The 26,387-nt window shown below is 44.0% G+C and overlaps 1 protein-coding gene across 1 annotated transcript in view; it reads right to left on the bottom strand.

The window, feature by feature from the left end:
- LOC119376055 (glutamate receptor ionotropic, kainate 2) overlaps window positions 1–25,045 on the bottom strand; it is a gene marked incomplete at its 5' end in the record, with an annotated part of 43,814 nt that extends 18,769 nt beyond the window's left edge. The window contains 9 exon segments of the mRNA XM_049411357.1: window positions 4,799–4,915; window positions 6,341–6,445; window positions 10,208–10,363; window positions 12,149–12,322; window positions 15,443–15,496; window positions 20,077–20,159; window positions 20,162–20,254; window positions 24,796–24,914; window positions 24,916–25,045. Coding sequence (XP_049267314.1) covers window positions 4,799–4,915; window positions 6,341–6,445; window positions 10,208–10,363; window positions 12,149–12,322; window positions 15,443–15,496; window positions 20,077–20,159; window positions 20,162–20,254; window positions 24,796–24,914; window positions 24,916–25,045 — 1,031 coding nt within the window.
- Window positions 25,046–26,387: the final 1,342 nt, after the last annotated feature.

Consider the following 26,387-nt stretch of genomic DNA (forward strand, 5'->3'; position numbering starts at 1 on the left):
TGTGCCGCTGTCCCCAATTTGATGAAGATCGCCGGACTCTCCAGTTTGCCTTGAGTAGACTCGATGATCGGCGCTTTAATGAAGGAAAGACCTTGGAAGCCTGGTCGCACACCACATCGGCCCAGAAAGCCACAGGAGCCCTCCTGCAGTACTTGAAAGCAACTTCATTGAGCGACCGCCTGTGCAACTCGGCATTGTGTGTGTGATGCGAAATGTGTCTCTCCTTCTGTTTCTCTCTCTGTTACTTTAGTATTCCCCTCCCCATGTGTAGGGTAGCAAACTGAACGTATAGTCTAGTTAACCTTCCTACCTTTCCTATATTCCTTCTCTCTCTTCTCTTTTCTTCGCAACAACGTCAATTTTGCAAATGAAAACGAGGACGGACACTCACTATATAGAAAGTGTCAGTGCTTAAATATAAATGTTCACTGAACAAAATGATTCAAACAACAATTTTTTAGTAAAGAAATTCAATTAAATGTCCTGAACGACCGTTACAAACTAAGTGCAGCACCTACTGCACTAATATCCACTAATTTGAGTCAAACACTGTACAGTTGAAAGCAGCAGGCAAAGCCCACACCTCCACAGAAAATTATCAAAACTTTCTTGCGCGTGCATTAGTGCAATTTTCGGAAGTATGACAAATATCACAAAGGTACTAAATCAAATAAAGTATTGATCGCATTGTTATTATTAACCGGTATTCTTGGTTACATGTTTCTTCTAATTTTGTATTTGCGCAGCATTTGTTTCTGCAAACATGACTGTTGCAGTTAGAGTGTGGCAGTTGACAGTCTGTAAATGCTTAAAGATCTGGTGTGAAAACATCTTGGCGAACTTTTACGTTCAGCGTGGTTATTACGTTTATGTGAATATTTGTGTTTTGCAATTTTTTTTTGTTGAGGAGACAGTGTTCGTTTATCTGCCTACATTTGTACAGCTTTGTGATTGTGTACAACTTTATGGCGACAACTGCTATGCAATAGCAGAGGAGTATCAGGCGTTAGAAAGGCACAAACCTACCATTCAATGCGTTTAATAATAACAATAAAAACATTAGTGCTTTCCGAAACTCAAGTCTAACATCTGTGAAAAGATAGACGAAAATTTTGGGCAGCTCAACTAAGTGAATGCTGGGGAAATGCCATGCACGCCCCGTCCGTTTGTTTCTCTTGCGTTTATATTTGCTCGATATCCATGACGGCGGGATCCGCTCATCGTCGGCACTGCCGCTCTCGGGCGAGCGCACGCTGTCGTTCTCGGTGAGCCTCGTTAGCGGAATCCGTGGCGGGAGAGACCCTCCGCCAGTCAGCGCCTTCCTATTTGGTGAATGGATGCTGTGAGCGTCCCCTTTATAACGGGGTGGTGACAAGCGTGATACCAGGCTCGAGAGAAAAAAAATTCCCCTTTTTTATAAAATGTTGGTCTAATGCCTCTACTACGGTTAAATCTATCTTACTACAGAAAAAAAAAAAAAAAACGTAAATTCACAGGCCAGTTCTCTGCCCTTTTCGGCAGAATGTCCTTATTTTTCCCACTATTTATTTTTGTCCTTTCTCTCTAATTTTCCGCCACCAATACTCTAACCGTCTCTTACTTATTTCAATCGCGGGTCTGTTCAACTTTGGAGTGCTGTCCGTAAAACCCGAGGCTTCATGCAGGCTCGTGCCCAAACGTACACCTGGGTGGATATATCTCCACATTCAATCAAAACGTGCTCTGCCGTTTTCTTATCTTTCCCAGAGCACGTGCATTGTTCTTCTTTACCGAATCTCGCTTTAAAACTACGCGTTCTAAGTAAACCCGATCTCGCTTCAAGCAGTAAAGCGCTTCCCTTTGAATTATCGTTAAATGCATCACTCCTTATTTCGTTTTTTTCCTTTTCGGTAGTTACTCAGAGCCGGTTTTTTCTCTGTAACTGCCGTCTAGTAAATCCTCTTCGCTTAACGCTATTTATTGCCATATCGCTTACACTACAAGCCGTATATTTACTAGTGAGCCTTCTAGTTCTTTTTCTCCACTGTCCTTTTTCTCCACGCTCTTTTTATGGAAATAATGGAACACCATCTCCGCCCATCTACTCTCTTTCATATTCCTTAGCCTCTCTTCGAACCTTATTTTGCTCTGAGCTTCCCTCGCCTCAAAACCTATCCATCCCATATCGCCCTTTACAGCCTCATTTGTCGTCTTCCCGTGAGCACCCAACGCGAGGCGCTCCACAGTCTTTTGATTTAAATCCATTCCTGATTGCGCCTCCGACCTCATATACGTCCACTGAGTTCCCAAAAGTAAGCCCAGGAACCATTACACTTTTCCACAGACCTCGAAACACCACGTACTTATTGTGTCCCCACAACGCACTGTGCTTCATTATTGCAGCATTCCTCTTTCCTTTTGCGGCCGAGGCTTTTAAATGCGAAGCATTTGTTAGGGGAAGCCTGTGACTTTGAGCGTATCTATCTATCTATCTATCTATCTATCTATCTATCTATCTATCTATCTATCTATCTATCTATCTATCTATCTATCTATCTATCTATCTATCTATCTATCTATCTATCTATCTATCTATCTATCTATCTATCTATCTATCTATCTATCTATCTATCTATCTATCTATCTATCTATCTATCTATCTATCTATCTATCTATCTATCTATCTATCTATCTATCTATCTATCTATCTATCTATCTATCTATCTATCTATCTATCTATCTATCTATCTATCTATCTATCTATCTATCTATCTATCTATCTATCTATCTATCTATCTATCTATCTATCCGCCTACGACTTTGTGCTCTCCTGGCCGTTTCATTAATCGGATGTATACTAAAATTGGTATGGCATAACATGACTGTAGTACGAACATACATGACAGGTCACAACATGAAATTCATGATCTGCATGGCATGAACAGCATGTTTTACATTCCACGGCCTTGGGGCTCTTGCGGCCGTTCCGTTCATTCCATATATAGCAAAATTTGTATGGTGTGACAAGAGTTCATGGCGAACATAATGACAGGTCCTAACGTGCAAATCATGACACGCATGTCATGTGCAGCATGATTTACATGACATGATCTCGGGCCGCTCGCGGCCGTTTAAATGAATAGATATATATGGAAACTGGTATGACGAGACATTTCTATATGACGAGCATAGCTCACACGTGGTAACATGAAAATTATGACATGCATGTCATGTACGAGATGATTTACATGCTACGCTCATGACGCACTCGTGGTCGTTTTGCTAGATTGGTATATCCCAAAATTGGTATTGCGCGATGTGACTGCGTGAAGAATATGAATATCAGGTGGTAACATGAGAACCATGACATGCAGGTCATGTATGTTATGATATACATGCCACTCTCATGGTACGCTCTCGGCCGTTTTGCTAGCTTGATATACACCAAAATTGGTATCGCGCGACCCGACTGTATGAAAAACATAAGTGACAGGTAGTAACATGAAAACCATGACATGCATGTCATGTATGGCATGATTTACATGCCACGCTCCTGGTACACTCGCGGCCTTTTCACTCGCTTAATGTACATCAAAATTCGTATTGCGCGATGTGACTGCATGACGAACATAAGTGCCAGATGGAAACACGAAAACCATAATATGCATGTCATGTATGGCATGAATTACATGCCATACTCATGGTGCACTCGCGGCCATTTCGCTCGTTTGATATACACCAAAATTGGTATTGCATGATGTGACTGTATGACGAACATAAATGACAGGTCCCAACATGTGAATCATGTTATATGCACGTCATGTACGGTATGATTTACATGACACTGCCATAGTGCGCTTCCGGCCGTTGTGTTAACTGGATATATGCCAAAAAAGTGTGCAACATGCCACGAACGCGTGATGAATATAAATGATAGGTCATGCATTGTATATACCGGAATATACGTCTCATAAGAATGACATATACCAGATTGTGAATGCATGCGTGCATGGCAAACATGCGATATATTAACGCGATAGCGTTAAAGAGCTCGTATCGCAGAAATTCCGCCGTCGGCGTAGGTGTCGGCGCCGTTAGTTGTGAGTGAAAAATCATCATCTTGTCTGTGACCGAAAAATCGAAAAAGCTGCAAATAAAGTAAATAATAAAAATGTTGGGTCCGAGTGCGAATCGAACCCAGGCCGTATGCATGGCAAGCAGGTGTTCTACCACACAGCCACGCCTCTGCCCGGAGCTGCACTGAAAGTAACTTTCATGCTTCCGAAAAATACGCGTGCTGTATACAGGTGTCACAGTACGAGATCTAATGTCGCAGTAATATTGCGTGGTACAAGCGTACATAGCCATCGGGCGTCACACCATGTCAATATCCTAACGACTTGGTGGTTTAAAGACAGCCACCCATTACAAAAGGCACACACATTACTGCGCGTATTCCCTTAAGACCGCGTAGTGGGTGCATCGCAACTACGAAAAAGTTTCTCGAACATAACTGCTCCTGGTTTAAAGCATGCTACCCATTACATGAGGCACACACCTTAGTGCGCGCATTCTGTTAAACACTCGTAGTGTTCAAAGTGCGCACTAGGGGCAGGATATCGCTCTCGCGTTCAACTCTTAAAGTCGAAGCTTAAGTGTCTCCCAATTTTTGTCAACTAGATGCCCTGGCATGAATCATTTGATTTGGCTCAAAGACAAACAAGGCGATGTGTGCAGCTCTTTGCTGGCTGCGTCGCATTACATCGAGTCCCACAGTGCGTGCAATCTGCCGGATTTTTATTTTTGCTTTTTCGCTCACCTCGACTGTTGTAACCCGCAGGGTCAAGCCTTCGAGCTTGTCTGTAAACTCCTTCTCGGCAACTTGAGTGTAATTGACGAAGTATGCCAGGCCGTTAACTGGATGCCATGTTGCTACCTTAAAAAGGGAAAAAGATGAACAAAATTGAAATAAAATACGTGTGGACAATGATTATGATCCGTACATTGCCACAAAGCGCTCTGTATCTCTATTCTACTACATTGCTAATATATCTGCCAACGTTAGTCACTTCATAGATGGGAAGTAATTAAGTCAATTTGTGTTACTCAATTATTCAGCTACGACGCAATGCTTTCTGTTTTGTTCCTCGCGCTCCTAGGTTGACGATGCGGTCAAGTTAGGAGTGAAAATGCGTTGTAATCAAAGTTAAGCTGTACTGATGTTTCAACCGCTTACTACAGTCAAAGAATCAGAATAAACGCTGCGAGGACAAAAGAAATGGTGCCCATTTTCACGATAATAGAAAAAATTAACTTTGCTTATTTTGGATTCGTCCACTTTGCTTGGCGCGTAAGCATGAAGTTGCTCAGACAACTTTGAAATAATCTGGTAGAGTATTCCATTTCACGTGTTTTCAACTTGCAAGCGACAATAATGGCACGGAAATGCCATACTCTTTAACGTGGCAATGACATTTGATTTGAAGCAAATGCGAAGAAAACTTACATTAACCCACACGCCTCTTTAGTCGATATCTTGTAAAGCGTCAAGTTAAACTTTAACATTAAAGTAACTTTCAGAAGCTGTGATTACTTACTTGATGGCGATTATACTGCGTAGAAATATATCACGTCTTGTCTTTTTTTTGCGTTCTTTTCTCTGCGTAATAAGTGTGTAATCAAAAATATCTTGCGTACCAAATTACAAAGTACAAATGGTATTGTGCTGTAAAGTACAACGAAGTAGGTTCCGCTCCGACCAATAGGACCGTATTGAAATATAGGTTCAATGTAAGAACGTATACTTTCCGAGGTTTGGGTGCACGTTCACGTGATCAAGATTATTCCGCAACCATCTACAACGATGCCTCGCTGTGGAAGACGTCCTTATTTCTTTGTTTCCCAAGCACGAGGAATTGTTACACCAAACGTACAGCCAGCCACTACTCTCGTCTTGAAATTTGATTTTGTTCTCTGACATTGTGTAAGGAAACATCGATTTGCTTTATGAATCTGTTCCTCTATGTAATACTCCTTCGAGGGCCTTTAGGGTCATTATGATAAATAAATAAATAAATAAATAAATAAATAAATAAATAAATAAATAAATAAATAAATAAATAAATAAATAAATAAATAAATATTCCAGCCATTATACCATTTGCAGCACTTTTTTTCAAACCTGTTGAATCCAAGATTTTAATGATTAACAAAAATGAATCACTTCTCTGTTCGGCACTAATAGGTTGGTCTACATAAATCGCTTATTTGTCAAATGAAATGAATTAGCAGGTAAAGGCACTGCTTTTTACAAAGATTACGTACTTCAACATAATTATGCTACATTAACTAGACAGCTCACCTTTATCATTCCTTTCGTCTTCAGTTCAATTACGTCCATGTAGAAATCCTCGCGAATTCCACGCTGTTCGATGCGTACGTCACCTGTCAGTCCCCTAATAGTTGTCTGCATCAGTAATAAATAAATAAAGAAAAGAGCAGTGATTTTTCTTGGATTATATAGGTGTTCGGTTCAGTTTAAACACGAAACATGAGCGCCTAAATTTGTCACGATGAAGCCGAAGCTTTGAATTGCTCTTCTGGCGTGGCACTGAAGCGTGTAGCTGGCAAACGTGGTCCATCGTTAGTCAGAAAATCACAAGCATTGCGCGCTCCTATTTATCGGTAGGTACACGTTTAAGGACGCCGCTATATGTTTAGTGAATCCTAAACCACGTGCGAACATCGCATAGACGTCGACGATGAGAATTATGTAGCCGCATTTCTGCTTACTGTCAGGATTTATTCATTTTGAAGGCAACTGTGCTATATTTTTCACTCTCAGGCTAATATGCGCGAAAGCTGCGCTTCCCGCATTCCGCGTGTTTTCTTATATTATGTGTTACCGTTGATGGATTCTCACAAACAATTTCGGTAGTGAATCCTGCATATGGTGTTATAAAGTTCACTATTCGGGGTACTGTAAATCCGGCGCCGCATTCACTGAAATTTCTGTTCGGTAGTGCACTTTGCACTTGCTGACTGCAATCACTGATATGGTGTCCAGAACCGCCAAACACCTTTTCAATGAATATTTTTGTCGGAAATCTTTGGGATACCGTTGTACATGCTACATTACACTGAGCTTTGCATATGAGGCGCAGAACCCACTAGCTATCTGTTCCTAAATGCGCTTTGCCAAGTGCTGGCAGCAATCGCCATTATGTCCACCACGAAAAATGTCCACGATTTGATTTAACGAACAATTTCCTTGAGAGTTCTTTCCTTTTTTGAAATCTCGCCTATATGTGTTTTTCCCGCGAACTAAAAGCTTTTCTTTCCCCCAAGAGAACACTGACCTTTACACTAAGCCATTTCACAGGATTGTCGCTTGAGTGGTAAGTTAAAGGAGTTGTCTTTTTTTTAACGAAGTTCAAGTTGTGTTTCTTGACGGTGTATTGATGAGCGGGGTATACCCTGCTGGTAACATGCAAAGCCTTTCATGTCGGCACGCCCAGTGTATAGGGAACCCAAGCTCAAGTTTGCGGCGCGACGACAGCGCCGCTCCAGCCGCGCTGCGGCTCTGTCGGAAAGCTCTGAACCTTATGCGCGGCCGACTCAGCCCCTTTCACGGTAGCGGCGTAGCGGTAGCGCGCGTGTTCTTCTGTCGGTGCGGGTAACTGGGGGGCCGTCAGCACGGCACGTTGAACCGAGCACGTTGAACGTTGCTGTGCGAAGCTGCGCATTTCCGCGATGACAGAAGCGACCCCACGGAAGCGGACGTGAGGTCGGAAGTATTCCTGTGTCCTGGGCTGCCACAACAGTGCAGACAACACGAAGGCACGCGATTTACGTGTGAAACTGTATTGTTTCCCGGTCGTGTCGCACGATAAATAAAGGCGGCAAGCGTGGATAGCTGACAGCGCTGTCTCGCCTTCTATTTTGGTTGTCTGAGTTCATCGCTTTCGTTCGTTTCGACTACCTGAATCGGTAGGTAACTCGCCGCATGCACGCAGCGACTACAGTAATGATTACACGCTGTCTTCTCGCATTGTGAAAGTCCAGTTACGGTTGTAGGTGAAACAACTTTGTGTTTTGATTCCCCGTGTTCGTGAGACTTACCCGTCGTTATTGAACGTTCACACTCGCGCTATACCGTTAGCGTTGCGCGGTACGTTGAATTCAACTGAACTCGGCACATTGTCAGAAGTTCGGCGCTTGCAATTCACGCGTCGGGAAGGCTGCTTTATCACGCCGGAACGGACGTCTGTGCATTTTCAGCATGCTTTGACATCGTTCTGCAGGTTTGCTTTGTTTTTGTCACTTTATTAGTGTGATATACAGGGTGTCCCAGCTATCACGTAGCTCGATTTAAAAAAAGAGGAACGGCGTTACGCGAATCAAGCCTACAGCATATTGTTCCTAGTACACTAGAGTAGCCACTGCTTTTTTCTTCGTTAATGAGGTTTATTTATTTAGTCATAATTATATTTCTAACTCGACAAGTATTCGCCTAATAGTCAAATGTTAATGAGGCGTATGTAGGCATGTTCAAATGGCATCTAACTGCGCTACTTTCAACAACGTGCTAATTGCGCGCTCATTTTTTCCGCTTGATCAAGAAAGCCCGCGAAATATGAAAAGTGACACGTGACTAGAGTGTTGCGCGCGTCGGGAACCAGCGCCCTCAACCAGGCTCCCTATGAGGCAGACAGTATCAAGGAAAATAAAATGCAGAAAAAAAAAACGCATTGCCCTATCTGCCACTCCCGGCCTAAAAACGCACCGCTTGACTTTACAGAGTCAGGCCATAATCAGAACACCTGCCGCGTTATCAATGAGAACAGTCGGCCGTGAGATATGGATGATTGCGGCGTACTATCGAACGGACTGAATCCCAGCGAAATTGCGCGCATATCGCTGGCGGCCCTTGCCAAAATGCGGAACGCTGTCTTTCGCAACAGGCAAAGCGGTTGTTTGCAGTAAGCTTATTTGAGGACGCTGGTTTCCTTTGCGGGTGGGAGCGTAGTCACGTGCTATTTTTCATATTTAGCGGGCTTTCTTTATCAGCCGGAAAAAATGAGCGCGCAATTAGCACGTTGTTGAAAGTAGCGCCGTTAGATGCCATTTGAACATGCCTACATACGCCTAATTGACATTTTGACAATTAGGCGAGTACTTCTCGAGTTAGAAATATAATTATGACTAATTAATTAAACCTCATTAACGAAAAAGCAGTGGCTACTCTAGTGTACTAGGAACAATATGCTGTAGGTTTGATTCGCGTAACGCCGTTCCTCTTTTTTAAATCGTGCTGCGTGATAGCTGGGACAGACACCCTGTACATTTAAGCCGCTAAATACAACTGGCACTTAATACATGCGTTGCACTTGCAACCTTGAAGTAACCATCTGTCACCTTCTGACTTTGTGCGATTTTGTAGCCGCGTTCGCGCAGCAGGTTTTATACGCCTGTCAAGTCGATATAAAAAGAGACTGCAAGCATGACACGAGAGCCGAAAAAACGAGGCGAGCAATTCATCTTGCTTCACAGTGGTTAAGCTCAGCTAGCTGCCTCGCGTCTGAATCGGCGGGTGATTCTCCAGCGGCACGGAGGACTTGAATCTAACCTTCTCAGGAAACAGGGCCATGGCCGTGTAATTCCTTTTTTTCGCACGCCGCAAACGTTTGTTCACAAAAGTACACGGCTGCTACTGTTAAGCATGCCATATCAAAACAACAATCATATGATTCGTAGTCCACACCACAGAACATCCATAGCGTGTACGGCTTCATTTCGGAGTGCTTGTGGACCATTATTCATCTTTAACATGACAGAATGAAACTTAACTCGAGGTATAAGTCCTACACGGTGTAATCGCGACTTGGGAAATGCACTTCGTTTTGAGTCGGGCGTCGTTGTCATCGATCGTCTGCTCTTCACCGTTAACGTGATTGACGAGCCTTTCTCCTTTTATCAAGTTCGCTTTTCGGAAGTACCTATCCAGCTGTGACATCTTTTGAACCCGCACTGCAGGCGGTACATTGTGAGGCGCCGCGAGTACACTGCACCGCGAGAGCTCCGCACGTACACAGACGCGAGCGGCAATGCGGTGGAGAGAAGGGAAAACGCTCGCTGCTTACACCCCAGTTTCTTTTTTTCTGTCAGAGATGGCGCTGCCTGTCAAGAGCAGCAGCGCCGCTAAGCTTTGCTTGGGAAGCCTATATACCATTTTCATGGACTCCAGTAGGGATGATCCGTGTTTCCAAGGCTTGGGTTGATCGCAGTTGAGCGACTGCAAGTCCAGGTTATGCATGACACGGTCGGCGTTGTGAAGCCCAGTGGCGAGAAGAGTCACAGCGTCGTACATGAGTGCGGTGTCTGTCTGCGAACAAATAACGTAATTTGTGGGTCGCTCCCTTTTGTAGTTAGGGCAGAGTTTCGGAGAAACATTGCCCTCAGCAACACCTCTATGTTTTCAAAAAAAAAGATTAGCCGTGCCCAATAGGAGTCGGAACATGTTGCACGTGGTCAAAGCGGCACCAACACTGTACTGTGGCGCCGACATAGAAAAAAATCGGTGACGTAAACACTGTTGGGATTACTAGTAAATGGAAAACTATTTTCACGTGCCCCTTCGAACACGGCCATTGTATTTTAACTCATATTGAGCGCCACTCTACATGCATTTAGTAAAGCTTGAGCTAATAATGCACAGACACCTAGATAGATAGATAGATAGATAGATAGATAGATAGATAGATAGATAGATAGATAGATAGATAGATAGATAGATAGATAGATAGATAGATAGATAGATAGATAGATAGATAGATAGATAGATAGATAGATAGATAGATAGATAGATAGATAGATAGATAGATAGATAGATAGATAGATAGATAGATAGATAGATAGATAGATAGATAGATAGATAGATAGATAGATAGATAGATAGATAGATAGATAGATAGATAGATAGATAGATAGATAGGCGTACGCAGGGTTTCCCATTAGGGAGGGGGGGCGATGTCTCACCGCAGCGATACCCTCCACCCAGAGTTAGAAAAAGCCTTCGCAGCGGATGCAATAATGAACATGAAGCGATGACGTGCTACCCACAACGGCCTGCCTTTGGTCTGCGGCTTACCGGGGGTAGAAATGGGAAGTAAGCAGCTCTTGGAATGCAACATCAGTGGACCTGCATGGCCATAACCTGGGACTTCAATTAATGACGGTACAGGTCGGACTGCGTAATGGTATGGGGCTGACTCGGCGCCCCCCCCCCCTCATACGAGGCTGCTGGATATACACGCAATATAAAATCAGCTTTTTTTCATTTTCCTGTGCTGCCCTCTGCCGTTTCGGCAGGGTTTTTGTATGGGCCGGGACAACCGGTATTGCCAGAACGAAACCCGGCGAGATCGATCGAGGGCGCGTTTCGCGACTTTTCCGGTAGCGGAAGGGCGCATGCGCAGTCACATCCTGAGAGAGGTGGATTACACCAGCGCGTTCGCAAACACTATAACGTAAGTCACGCATTAAAAAAAAACGAAAGAAAGAAAACTGCTCAAGGTGATGAGGCGCGCTGACGAACGGACATCGCTTCTTGCCCCCTTGTCATCACCCCCTCCACCTCCCAGCGTAGCTTTCAGCGTGCTCTCTGATACCAAAGGAGAGAGAAAGCACAGAAAGCGTGCGACAAATCCCTGTAACTCTGCTCGTACTGGAGGGATTCTACAAATTTTTACGGCAGTCACTTCATGAGGCAACAAACTCCTTTGATGAATTTATTCAATGATTACTTGGAAAAGTGTTGCAGGGTTCCTTTAAAACGTGTATTCGTTTTTGGTCATCAATTATTTTTTATGTCCAGATAATTTAAAGCACCCATATAAATGTGACTCTAGAGGTGGGAGATGTGCCGTGGCTCATACGCCATACTTTTATTCTATTCACGCGCACTTCGTCGTCGGCTTCTCCTATGATCCCTGCCTTCTTACGTCACATAAATATGAAATAGGGAAATGAGAAAATAGCTCAAGTTATCACAATGTATGCGAAGTGCATTTTATGGTCGAATCGAAATGTTCATCAGTTTGATCGGGAATATACCAAGCCTCACAGGACGCACATTAACTCTGGAAATATAAAAAGAGACTTCCCGTACATCGATAGAAATTATCTCGGAAGTGTTAGTGGCGCCGTATCTCCAGAGCGCCCTGCCGATCTTCAGGTCCCGAACAACGTCCACGACTTCTTGTCGCTGTGGATCCACCAGTCGGAATGCGGTGATGTTGGCTTGCAGGTCAGAGAATTCACCCAGGTCAAGAGTGTGCAGGTCCTGCGAGAATATGACAGCGAAATCGTGAACATTAGAACATACCATGTACCAAAAGTCATGCCCAGCGTAACGTGACAGTACTCCGATGAGACCGTTGTTTTATGTGGTGTCACGTGACATCAGGGTGAAGTACACTCACGTCTACAACATATGTACAGTACAACTCTCTGCGTAATTTATTTGACCATAATGCAGCCTTGTTAGTCGGGGCCTATATTCACAGAAACGTCTTACGCCATGAATTTTCGTAAGATAATATATCAGCCAATGACGATGCGGGACATATCATTAGTGAAGCCGGCTGACCAATGGGAAAACGCACTTACGAATTAAAAGTTTTGTGAATTTAGCCCCAGGAGTCGAAAAATTTTCGCATGCACGCAGGGAATACCACAACACAAAACACGCATCGCACTAGAAAACTCACGGGAGCCCTTATGTGTTCACCTAAGACGACTCGAAGGTGAAAGGCATCTTTCTCTTCTCAGTCTATGCGGTGATCCTGCCCCGCCACCCTCCGAAAGCTTTCTGCACCTAACGTGGTATTGCACGGCCTCCAGGATCGGAGGCACCCCACCTGGTTTTGCGCTGCTTCCGTGATCGGTACACATTTGCCCAAGCTACGATGTCATGTGATGACGGCATCATGTGACGTTACGTTACGTGACACCGTAAGGACGTCGTGATGACTTCATAATGACGTCACCAATTATTGGCGACTTGTGACGTCATCAAGACATCATCACGTCATGATTTTTCGCATCACTCGTGTTGTTCCCGACGCCGCAGAACGCCGACGCCGACGGTCAATTTTCGCGTTTGATGAGGCATCTAAAGCTTTCGCCTTAATAATACAAGGAATACATGCAATGCCAGAAAAAAAAGTGAGAAACTTGCATATATTGGATGCCTAACTATAGAGTAGTTATGTTAAACTGGCGCTTTCTGCAATATTTATATTTTCCAAATAGTAGCTAATGAACTCTAATGAACAGTAGCGAGTGAAGAAAAAACGGTTGATCTCTGCGTCATAGGAATCGGGATAACACGAAAGTAAGACGTGTCCTTACAGAAGTAGTTGAATGTTCACTGTACATTGATATAGGAGAGCTTGCTCTATTTTATTGTTGTTTGGCAGCTATAGCACCGTTTAACGTAAATGCCCCCAAGTTGAGGCTTGGTGGCACATTTCCATCCCGACGACTAACGTCCATGATCAACGATTAGACGCACATTTGTGGTATCTGCAGTAGTTAACGGTGAGATCGTAATCAGAGAAAGCGGTGAGACAGCCAGAAGAGCGTCGACTAAGGTCACCAGTCAACGGCATGTCAAAGAATAAAGTGAACACCATGGCCAGACTACAGAGAACGCAATGTTCGTCGTGTCCTCCCCTCTAGACCGGCCGCAACTTTTCTCGCGGTGAGCGTAAGCGGGGAACGCGGTGTTACAGCCAGGCGAGGCAGGCCAAGGCACTACGTATGTGAATTCTCCAGAGTATGTGGTGGTAGCGCAGTGGATAGCATGCTCGGCATCGGTTGTCGCGGACTGAGAGGTCGTGGGTTCTACTCCCGTTCATGGAAACCTTGAAGTTTTTATTTGCCCTCGGATCATGTACATTTTTCGACGTTACTTTCCGTGACGGAAATGCGTCACTGAAATCTTGGTGTTCGCCGGCATAAAACACTTTCGTGTTAATGATAAGCAGATGCATGCCACTTTATATGCACATGCCAAGGGTTACAGTCGGAACGCTCCCGTCATCTCCTGCAAGCTGGCCTTCGCTACAGTGACACAAACAGTTATGACCGATGGATACATGACAACACATTCCACAAGACACTTCTTCACTTCATACACAACACCGGCCTAACGGCGCAAATTTAATACAAATATACAAAGATTATGCCTTAAGGGCAAACCTACGTCGCAAAAAAAATAACTAACTGATTAATGCAGTGCACGAGGAGAAACATTGCACAGGTTATTCTTTTCAATAGTACAATCCTAATACCATATACACTCGAATACAAGCTACATTGTAGTTAGAACATAACCCAAAGTAGGCGGCGCATACTTCGGAAAAACGGAGAAAAAAGAGGGAATTTTGATTCACGGTGCGCGGCGTGCATTAGCAAAGGCGATGCATATATGTCGCGAAAGTTGAAGTGCGAACCTGACGCCAGCGTCATCGTGAAACTAACTGTCTACGATTAAAGTTCGACTGGATACGGCGGCGCCAAACAAATAAAACGAAAAATCCTTTGAGACAAGTTTGTCCAATTGATTAATAAGGTTGTTTCCAAAGTATAGAAACAATTCACTTTGCCAAACTTAAGAATTGCTCTCATAAATAATGCATATGTATATTTTACTATGCACTGCTTCTTAGCGACACCCTATAGACCAGCGATGCCACTAGATAAGGGTAGCAACCACGTGCAAGCCATATAATGCAGTACATGTGGAGAGCAGAATGGCATTGCACGCTTCAGCGCTGCGTCTTCGCCCTATAGGTCCGCGATTTCATTACGTGTTTATTCAACTGAGTCGTGCACTTCTCCAGTCTTTCGCCGAGTGTGCGTGCGGCCTTTCTCGGCAAAAGAAGGTGTGACTGCAGACTGTTCGTTATCGTGCTCATGCCCGCTGCTGCATCCTACGTGCATTGCGTGCTGGCGTGACGATGGCAGCAAAGCGCTCCACAGAAACACGGAGCCGCGTTCGCTTTCCTCAAGCAAGCTCTCGGCGACTATAGGACTCAGCATTAATGAATGCTAAACGCTTTATTTGCTAACAATATTGGGCAGTTCTGTCGCGTCTGTTAACGTTTGACATTAGTTAATTGGTGTTGCGCACAACTGCGAGTATTGAATGTTTCTGCGAACGATTTTGCATGTTTTGGTAGCTGTGGCCATTTATGGGTTATATCAGTTACTGGAGTGGTAGTTTACTTATATATTGTGTCTCGGATGATGCTACTCATACCGGAAACAATGCAGTTGCGAGCTTGCACACTGCAACTCACGTAAGCGTGGCAGTATACACCATGTTCACTACAACGTAGAAACGATAATAATAGAACGCGTGACCAGTGACCAGCGCTTGGCAGCTGGTACTCACCAGTGAAGTGATGATGTAATTGTGGTAGTACGTCATCCTGTTGACTTCTCTAGCCTGCAAGAAACGAAACTGGACATTTTTTCACAGCAACAAGAGACAGAAACAACCTCCTGGCCTTGTAGTTATAAACATCACAACAAGGAATGTCTCACCGAGGCCAACTTTACAAAATGCATAAATTGGCGTGTTGGCCATTGATAGAACAGCTCAGGCAGAAAAAAAAAAAAACGACGATGTAGGATACGCTACGAAGCGTTGACGCCGGCATGGAGAGGGCGGTGATATTGAAGGATTTTATTCCAACGTTAATCCTTCTCACGGATCGTCAATAATCTGCCGAGCACTTCCCTAGCCTTATCAAAGGGACTAGCCGGCCATGAGCGCTGGATTACAACATTATCATAGAATCGAGTGGAAAGGATTGTGACATTATGTGAACGCAAGTACTTTGGCGTTCCGTGTGAACTGCAGCGAGAGTGTGGCCGGGGCGCTTTCTCGGTCGACCTGTTGGGGCTAACACGCGATGCTTTCGATAAAACCTTGTGAAAGTGGTTCCGCGATGCATACACTCCCACGCTTTAGTGAATCGAACCGGTGAGCGTACATCCTTAGCCTTTATAATGCACCGTGACGACCTGATTGTATATTCTCGCATTACAGCTCGTCTTCTCTCTCTCTGTTTCTTTTGTGTTTTTACATCGAAATGAAGCAATTGTTGTTTGTCTGGCGAGACTACTTACTATTGTTCAGCGAATGAAACACAGACAACCAAAGACAGCCTCGCAATTAGTGTTATCGCAGCAATGGCGATGTCATCATGACTTCTATAGAGTGTCACACGTTAGCGCCGGTAGCTCAACCGGAAGAGCACTACAGGCACGTCTCACGCGTGGTAGCTCATGATGAACCAAATAGCAGCATTCCTCGGTGTAATATAGCGTTTTCTTTCACTTCGTACTATGACACTATGGTTTCCACCATTCAGGCACGGCTGATTCCACTAGTGACACGGGTGAAAGGCCTATTTGACTCTGGCCACTCACAAAGCTTGAAAACGAGTGCCGTTTGCATGGAGTCACTAAAATATGCAGGCGCTGGCTGCGCGTCAACGATCTGTGTGTATTGTCATTCCTGTTCTATGTCCGCGCTGTTTTACATTCTAGATGCATGCCCAACGCTTCGATAAAGGCATTTGTCGTCGTTTGGACACTGGCGTGTGTTTCATTTGTCCGGCCGATGGCTACAGAATACGGCATTGCTTGTTTGTGAAATGTTAGCTACAGTTACATGGACGGTAAAGAGAAACAGTTATAAGTAACATGACCGGACCTGATCACCTTAGTGAGGAGTCAACCTTTTGGGGCTTTAAGCATTACATTATATCCACAATGAAGTCTGCATAGAAGTAGTACGCGACGGGAAATAATTGACGATATGCAAGTTTCAACATGGAGATCCTGGAACACAGCGGGGTCACATTACCGACCTTATTCTTTCCGTTTTTTCTAGCACCAATGGTTGTTACAATGCCACAAGTTCAATTGATTCCCTACCTCTGTATGTATATGTATTTCTCAAAACAGCACACAAGCGGATTTTCGTAACATAAGACAACTACGAAGACAGAAGGAAAGAAGATGGCTTTTAAGGGCTCGTTTTTCTATGTTAGACACAGCATTGATGAGAACCAACAAACATAATGCCAAGGAAAGTATAGGAGATGGCATTTGTAAATTGGGATACAAATGTGAAGAAAGCAAAAGTGGACGGAAAGATAACTTGCCGAGATAACCGGCGAGTTATCCGAAAAGATAACTCCCTGCCGGCGGCAAGTTATTTTTTCGTCTACTTTACTTTCTTCACATTTATATCCCAATTATTACAAATGCCATCTCCTATACTTTCCTTGGCATTATTGTCTGTTAGTTCTCATTAACTACGAAGACATATACACAGATAGTGTTGCGGAATGGGCGCCTCCATTCCATTCCATTTCCATTCCGGGGAATTAAAACTTGCCGCCATTCATTCCTTTCAATTCCTTGGAAGGAATAAACTTAGCCCATTCCCACTCCCGAGAATGGCCGGGAAGTTCAATTCCATTCCTGTAATTCCTCAACGTAGGAAAGGCACCTTGACAGTTTTATCGAGTTAAGAATGAACGCCCCATAGAGCTTATGTCATCAGATGCATTAAGAACTGCAACCGAGTTGCATTTCTAAGATTCTAATTATACATGTCCAAGTAATTAACACAGAGTCGAAAATACTTCCAAGGGCTATGTACACGACATATACCTCTACACCCAACTTGGTTTTGGGAGATGTCTCACAAATATTTGCGATGTGAGTGAAATGTATTACGTTACATATGTGTACCGTCTTTCCCTTATTTGGGAACATCAATGAATAAGGCAGTGATAAAAGTCAGTTTCACCGAAAGGTCGAAGCAATGAAAGCGATAGCAACAAATTGGAATGTTATACGAAGTACGGCTAGAAGCTCCACTCCTTTAGCAGGCGACCAGACGTAGATGAACAAAATATATGGATTACAAACTGCTTAAAATGAATTAGAACTGAAACGCCATCAAGGCAAAAAAAAATATCACTATGCGTAGGGGGTGTATGCCGCCGCCGTAGTTCCGCACGAGGGATAGCAACGGCATAGAGGCGCGGTTACGGACAGAATTGTAGTAGGCGCGTTGCTTATAAATGTACCGTGCTCGTAATCTGCCAAGTCATTTTAAAAATACTGCTTTATTGTTAATTTACAGGCTCTGACTTTTTAACATTTGAATTTTGAAAAACCGCGCGTAGACGAAAACGTGCTCTATTTTCGGAAAAAGACGTAATTCTATTCCCATTCCATTCCGCGCAAAAGGTGCTTAATTCCATTCCCATTCCATTCCTCCAAGCGTTGTCCCCATTCCATTCCGGGGTCGCTAAAATGTAGAATGATTCTGAAGTCATTCCAATTCCGGAGTGGCAACTACGAAGGCAAAGGGACATATAACACAGGCGCTTGTTTCTCTGTAGCTGTCTCCTTCTCTTTGTATTTATGTCTTCTCACTACATTACGACGATCACAAAACACCTACTAGCCTAAAAACAAGTTTTACGGCACACTGCGCAAACTTCTTGGGTGAAATTCCCCAGGCAGAATTATATATTAGTCGGTGTGATCTCGCGCTCCATCTGCGCATGAGCACAGCAGTTGAGCTGCAAAATATTATAGACAGTCACGATAGTTTGCGTAGAATGCAGTGATAAGCCCAGAAAGGCGGTCCGACTTGGCAATCATGTGCTCATCTAGATATTAGATTAGCACTGAAAATAAAAAAATACGAGAGACTGAATTTTCCCCAGTGCTCGACTATTGATTTGTGATCAAACTTAGGTATTAGCACGCACTGTCCGAGATTTTTTCTTTTACAGCAAAGCAAGTGATTCGGATCACAGGACAACTTCGTGTCCGTCGACGGAACAGTCGAAAGAAAACCATCACATAAATTGAAACGATAGATACATATCCGTATTGGAACTACGCACGCAAGGCTCACGCCAGTGTTCGTTTCAATAATGAACAGCTCCAAATAAGTGCGAGAACCGCCTGATATTAAGGCGCTTTTGAACAATGCGAGGCACGTAGCGCCCAGCTCATGCGTTTCACGGTAAAGATTACCATTTTAGTGTAGTTGACGGGAACGGCAACTGTGCATGCGAAGCAGGGAGTGACGTCGTTACACTTAACTTGCAAAAGAAAGAACCCGCTAAACAAATGATTTCACTCGTGTTGTGATAGTGCTGTGGAAAGGCGGCGCGTAATTAGAATTTACAAAGACTGCGTGAACCACTAATACGCAACATTTAATTGCCTTGCTCTCAACAACTTCATGTAATGCATTGCTAAATCGTTCAAGGCTACGTCACATTTTGCTATCAGATTAGGTACACCCTAGCTTCGCTGCTGTACAATATTTACGTGTAAATTCGAGCGATTTTAACGTTTAAGTACTATGCTGGAATACGAGGCGTAAAATTTAGCAACATGAGCTGCACCGAATTTTTTAGCTTAAGTAAATGTATTTAATAAAAGAGAGCTTGGTACTATGTCTGGCGTCGGGCTACTCCTCTCACATGACATATTGCCATCGTAAAGTTTTAACAATCACTAAACATAAAAAAAATATTTATGGTCATTCGTATAATCAGCCTCAGCCCTAAATATATATGTTCACTCAACAGGAGTTCGTATTGCATAAGTGTCCCACAACTGATACCTCCTCGCGTAACACAAAAGTTCACCGAGAAGTTCATACAGCGGACACTGGGCACTTGCGAATTATCTCCTAATTGTCGCACTCTAAATATAAGCTTCACTTTGACAGAACAACTGCTGCAAAGACGCAATAGCAACAAAAAACATGCATGGAACCAAGAAACATGATACACTTTCTACCAGGCTGACCGGGCTCGCTATATACAATGCACTTGTCTTGTTCCATGATGGAAATTGCAGGGAATATATGGATAAGGACAGACGATTCGGCGACGCTTCTCACACCACGAAAACCAAGTATGAACTTAATTGCACTGGTAGCAAAGAATAACCACTGGTGAGAAGGCGCCTTACCTCTCGCAAAAGTTCTGGTAGAGACGACGTCTTGATGTCTAAGATGATGTTGTACTGTTTGGTGACGCCGATGTCTTTCATGATCTTTTGAAGGACAGCTTTGGGTTCACTTGGACCAGTGAAACCGTATGGTTTTGAGAAAATGAGCTATTCAGCACATCCTTGAGCAAAATCAAGCCTGTTTTTAAAAGTAAACAAATGAACAGCACGAAGTTAAGAATACTGGTTTTGTTTCCTTTTGTTAGTACACAGAAAACACTGTGGACTTTATTGTATTCAGATTACCTGCAGCGAGAGAAACCTTCAGTGTAAGCTAATTGACGAATATAACAATCACATTTTTGCGAGGCAAAAAACGAAAATTATGGGCCATTTGGTACAACGAAAATAGCTAAGACTTCTAATGATTTTTTTGCTACCATAACCTAAAGGTTATGGCGTGGCACTGCCGATCACGAGGTTTCGAGTTCGATCCGAGGCACAGCGGTCGCCATTATTAGTCCATTCCACAAGATCAAAAAACGAGATATACATTCCTGATAATTTCCTGATCTCTCTGATAGTTTTGCATACTGTGCACATATAGTTGAATAGCGCGAAATCACAATTTGTTTTCAAATAAAACATTTCTTAAACAGAGAAAAAATTTTTTTCTCTGTTCGTCTCTCGACAAGCGTCACCGGACGCGACGGCCATTTTACGAAAACCGGGTTTTCCTAAATTCGCGACCATGCCATCAGCGACGCGACCTAAATACTACAAATTTATTTATTAGCACACAACTAGAAGTAATAGGCATTAGCACGTAATTATTTCTTTAATTCTGAGCAATTTGTGTAGTTTAAAAATTCTCTAAAAAACGCTGCGTTTTGAGAAATTTATTGATTTTGGGGTCCCGTTGCTGCTTCTAACATCTTAGCATGTTGTGATTGACAGTATGGGTAGGCCTGCATGATAACAATAAAGCACTGCATTGTATATCTAATAATGTTTCAACTAATGAATTTCTTGCTTGAAACGTCAAAAAAAAAAAGATCTTGGTCAAAGCTCTAGGCCAAGATGTTTGATTTTGTTGGCCCAAAAAGTGTGTCTTTTAAAGGGACACTAAGAGCGAAACGATTTTTCTCGTATAGTAACTACTCTTCACGATACCAAGAAACACCACACGTGCGGCGAGAAGACGCTAACAAGCGAGAAAAACGCGCAAAAAGAAAATGTGGGTGCCGACGCCACCTGAAGTTTCCAACCAATCGCCGTGACGTCACATATTTTGACGACGCCTACTTGGACTACGTAGTTCCTAATCGGTAAAAATGAAGTATATTGTCCTCTGGGGGGCCATAGACATACCAAGTGAGAAAATTTCGTTGGGCCAATGGCACCAAAATAAGATAAGTAGACTTTGAAATCCGTGACGTCACGCGTGGAGATTCGGCGCGAAAGTTAAAAATGAAACTTTTGAACTTCTTTATCCTATATTAATAAACCTGTGATGGCTAGATAACGACATTAAAGTTCTCAGAGTACAATTTATCAAACTAAACTGATCATTGTTCTCTTTAGTGTCCCTTTAAAACCACATGGGATCAAGAGATTTTGAAAAAGTGTCGATTACGTGAAGTTTGGTGGCAGCAATTTGGCCACGGACAAAAACGTTTTGTTGGAGTCGCGTCTCTTTACATTACCACTGATATACCATGACGGATGGCTCCACACGGGTGATGAGTCCCCATTCCTCCAATTTGGTTCATTCCGGAAGCCCTCAGTCTCTCAGGCAGGTGCATAGGTAACCTTGAAGGAACACTAAAGGGCAAATGTTAGGTCGACGTTGATTGCTGAATCGCGTTCCAGAAACCTCGTAGGCTTGTTCGTGCCAAGTAAATGCTTATTCTGAAGGAAAAGCACATTTTAGTGGTCCGCACAGCGTTAGCGACTTCAAATCGCCCTCCTTGAAAAGGCCTCCTGACGTAGCGTTTGCCTTGACCAACGTTGCCCGCCTTTACTGCTCGGTAGCCGACGCTGCAGTTTCTCTGAAGGGCACATTACGAGCCTTGCCAAGTTGCGGTTGATCTCGTAATCTTCTGACGAAAGTGCAGAGATCACACACGCAGATTTCTTGGTTGTAGCACACACGAGAGGCACGGAACTCGGCCACTTCGGCGTAGGGTTTATTTGCGGCACCCATGGAAAGCAACGTCAGTTTCCTTGCTGCAGAGCTGTGGTCTCAAGCGGCGCACACAATTCAGGCACCCGGCAACATAACAGGGACGCGGCATTTTGTCTTTCGTTAGAGTGACTTTCAGAAAGTGCGCAGCAAGGCAACAGTACGCGACAGCGAAACTACCACTGAGACGCGACGCACGAGCGGAGAGCAGCCCGGCGAAACGGAGATAAACACCCGCGCCGTTCTCTTAGTAACGCCAATTGTTTTCTGAATGAAACAGAAACTCACAAGCAGCATTTTATACGTTTGTAATGATGGAATGTTATTGTTTAGTAAGTAGTATGAGTGCTATTGATTAATAATTGGTACCGGTACTCTTGGCGTCACCGGGCTCATTCCAAAATGTCCCCATGGTGGGCTCATATCGTACCTAAATTTCTCGATTAGTAGAGCACTGCTGTTGATAATACAACATTTTAGGCTTCTCAAACATTTACCTTTCACTCTGACATAAATTAATTGTTATTTGCCTGTAGTGTCCATTTAATGTTGTTTTCCCCAAATCTTTTTGCTTTCGAATCGGCCTGAAGAGAGTGCGCTTGCAACTACTGCGGCAGCAGAGAAAAGGAAAGATAGACCCGTTTTTCTCACTGTCCTCGCTACAGCGCGCACAGGATGCCCTAGCTGCTCGCTGGCCCGCCTTGACGACAAACTCCCATCGAACAGTCAGGCTAGAAAGCCGACCGGAACAGTCGTCCCCGGAAATCAATTAAGGCTTACTGCACTTTTTGCGTGGCAGGGGCCTGTGAAAGGCTACATACTCCCGCCCTGCGCCTTCCTTTTGTTTGTTTTTTCGCGCGCCTGCTTTTATCTCCGCTTTCCTTTCCATATTTCTTCCCTGTCGCCCCCGTAGGTAGGGTAGCAAACGGATCCTAAAAGTCTGGTTGACTCCAGCCTTTCTCTCATTTTATTTCCTTCTCTCTTCTAATTTGCGCGATAACTTAAGTGCTGACTGTGTGCACCGTTTGTATGCGTATTGCACAACCGTGCGTGCTCCGATTAGCGCAAAGCACGCTACTCAATCTACACGAAAGAGACCGCTCTCCGGATGCGAAAAACTGAACGGATACGCGAGGACAAAATGTATCGTTGTAATCTGCGCAATCTACGTCCCAGCTTCGTGCTGCGGAGTGGCAAAGCCAGACAAAGATGGTGGCGGTGGTTCACAGATCGCCTGTGGTATTCGCCGTTCATGACATCGCGTTTGCTATTGTACTTTTCTAACAGTGCATGGTCGACTGAGCTACACTAGTTCACGCGAGGACCATGTTTTATATTTCCGAAAAAATAGTACAGACGGAATTAAAATGTGCAACGCTGCCGTCTACGACGACCGAAGCAATGAAACGGTCGTTTTCTTTACTCAAATTTTCCGCTCACGGAATTTGTATTATATTGAGCGAGCCCGGCGAAAGAAAGAAAGCGCGTTGTAAAATGCCTTGTCAACAGAGATGCCCTTGACCAAAAGAAATCACACTCTCGAATTGGAATGTTTGTGAAATATTTAATTTTGTTCTAATAAATATGGTGCAGCACGTTTCTCTATATTATCATTCTGCAGCCTTCTGGGAACAACCGGAATGAACTTGAACAAGATTGAGATGGGAGTTTTTCGTTATATTTTTAAAGTTGACCTACACTTTCTTTTTTGCTAATTCGAGCAAGAAAAGTCTTTACTTCAAAAACGACTACAGAAATACAAATGCAGAGGTTTGTTATTCACATAAAGGCCTATCCATACTGCCAATCTGAGCAAGCTACGGCGTTCACAGAAGCAGCAACGGCGTCCCGAAATCGAGTTTCAAAAACGAAGCGTTTTTAGAGAATTTTTAAAAATAGTCAAATTGCCCATAATTCGAGAAAATCATACACGCTCATTCCCATTTACGGTGATTATTCGATTAACTCGCGTCCGATGCCGCAGGACGCCGACGCCGATGGTCACTTTTCGGGTTTGGTGAGGTATCCAAAGATTTTGCCTTTAAAAAGTGAGCGTTTGCTTTGAATTTAGGTATAACGTTATATACGCGTACATATAAGGTATACATATATTTATGCGTAATATTATGAATATAATAACTGATGCATATAACAATTTCTGTTAATAACGGCGCATTCATTATATAAACGGGCGTTCTTTCTCACACAAATGTCATTCAAGCAGACGTAGAGCAATGAGTTCCTTGTTTGTAGCATAAAAACGTTCAGTGGTCTACGTATGTACCCAAGAATTGACGGATCGCTCAATGGTGGCTCAGTTGCGAATACGATTTACGGCTCTGAATAAGGTCAACGCGTTGTATTTCAGCATCAAGGGCGACCACTATAGACGCGAAATAAAGAACGCCCATTTACTGAGATATATGGACCAACTAAAGAACTCCGAGCTGTCACAGGTAATTCGTATTGATCCATTGCACAGCCTCTCACAGCTAAAATTTTGCTGCGGTGTGCCAAAGCCCAAGAGTCAGTAAAGTTTGGGAAGAAAAACTCACTTTGCTGCTCCTCGTAAAGTACTGTGAATGTCTTCCATTTCTTGTTGAGTATGAGATCCAAGAAGGCCTTTCCGAAAAGGTCTGGATCCGGAAACAAGTTGAGCGTGTACGGATTGCGGGGACGTGGGGTGCCATGTAGTCTGGAGGTGCGGCACATTCAAGTTTGTGCAAGCGGACATGGCGAATGACGTCACTGCCGGAGAAGTGGGACCGACGATTGAAGACACCCTCTGCTTGAAAGACGTGCAAACTGGAAGAAACGTTGTAGAAACTGTTCTCAGAAATATTGGGACATAAAGCCAATAGAGATCAAAAGTATATATCAGCGGTCCAACAAGAAACAAAAGACGGGGTGGCTGATTTCTGCCTGCACAAGCTCAATACACTACCCCTGGCACGAACTGACTAATGCAACTCTGAAAGTAACGCTCACATTATAATTGACTCAATCACACTGAAAAATGCGCATATGTATCAATCAGACTTTTACGTCTATGAAAATTACGAGGTCGGTCTTTTTTTTTTAAATGTCCGGTTAGCCACCGAATAAATGCCACAGTGAGAATCGGATGAAGCAATGCGCACATATATTGCGCAATTTTTCTACTTTGCCTGCCTACTGCATCAGGCCACAGCTGTCAGTTCTGAGCGCGCAGCGGGCACGTACACTTATGCCTCGGACAATAGTCTGCCACCTAATGTGAAGTGTGTCCGTAACTTGATTTCTACGTGCTGAGGAGCCAGTGCAACTGAAATTCATCGACGAATGAGTAATGTGAACGGCACAACTTAGTGTACGCAAATCAGAATTGTGTACGCAAATGTGTACGCAACTCTATGGATGCGAAGAGGGATGTTGTCATCATGCATTGTCCTTCTTCACGACAATGCGCGGCCGCACAGTGCAGCTGCAACAAAGAAGCTCTCCAGTGTTTTCGGTGGAACGTTTGATCACCCACCATGCAGACCGGACTTGGCTCCCTCTGATTACCATATTTTTGCTCACATGAAATGCTGGCTAGGAGGACAGGAGTTTGGCTCAGACTGCGAGCTGCAGGCCGGCGTAGGGAACTGGTTGAAAGCGCAGGCTTCTACGAGGAGGGTGCAGGAAAGTGGCGCAATACTACGACAAATGTTTCAATCGAAACGGTGACTATGCAGAGATGTACTGTCGGCAGCAAAAGTTTGCGGGATCTGCAGCGCGTGGTGGAGCGAAGGAAAACTGCATTGCTGTGTCACCTACCGTGACATGGCAGGCGTCGAGGCTATCGGTCGTGGCCTCCGCGACTAGATCCGGCAACGGCGCGTTGTCTGAACGCGCCGTCGCTAATCGCCGAGGCCGATAGCCTCAACACCCGCCGCGTGACGGTAGCTGACGCAGCAATGCTGTTTTCCGTAATGTCTCTGGATATCTTGGGAAAGTGCCGTGTTTCTTTTAACCGAGCCGCCACGCCGAGCACCCTCCTCTCCCGCCTTCCGCCTCCCCGCTTCACGGGCCCCCAATCCCCCGTGAGTGTATCGGTTGAGGCGTCCTCACTTGAGAGACAGTTAACGTGCACTCCACACCCAATTTTCATTTTCATTTCCTTCTC

The sequence above is a fragment of the Rhipicephalus sanguineus genome, unplaced genomic scaffold (genome assembly GCF_013339695.2).
Source record: "Rhipicephalus sanguineus isolate Rsan-2018 unplaced genomic scaffold, BIME_Rsan_1.4 Seq1075, whole genome shotgun sequence".
NCBI classification, from domain to species: Eukaryota; Metazoa; Arthropoda; class Arachnida; order Ixodida; family Ixodidae; genus Rhipicephalus; species Rhipicephalus sanguineus.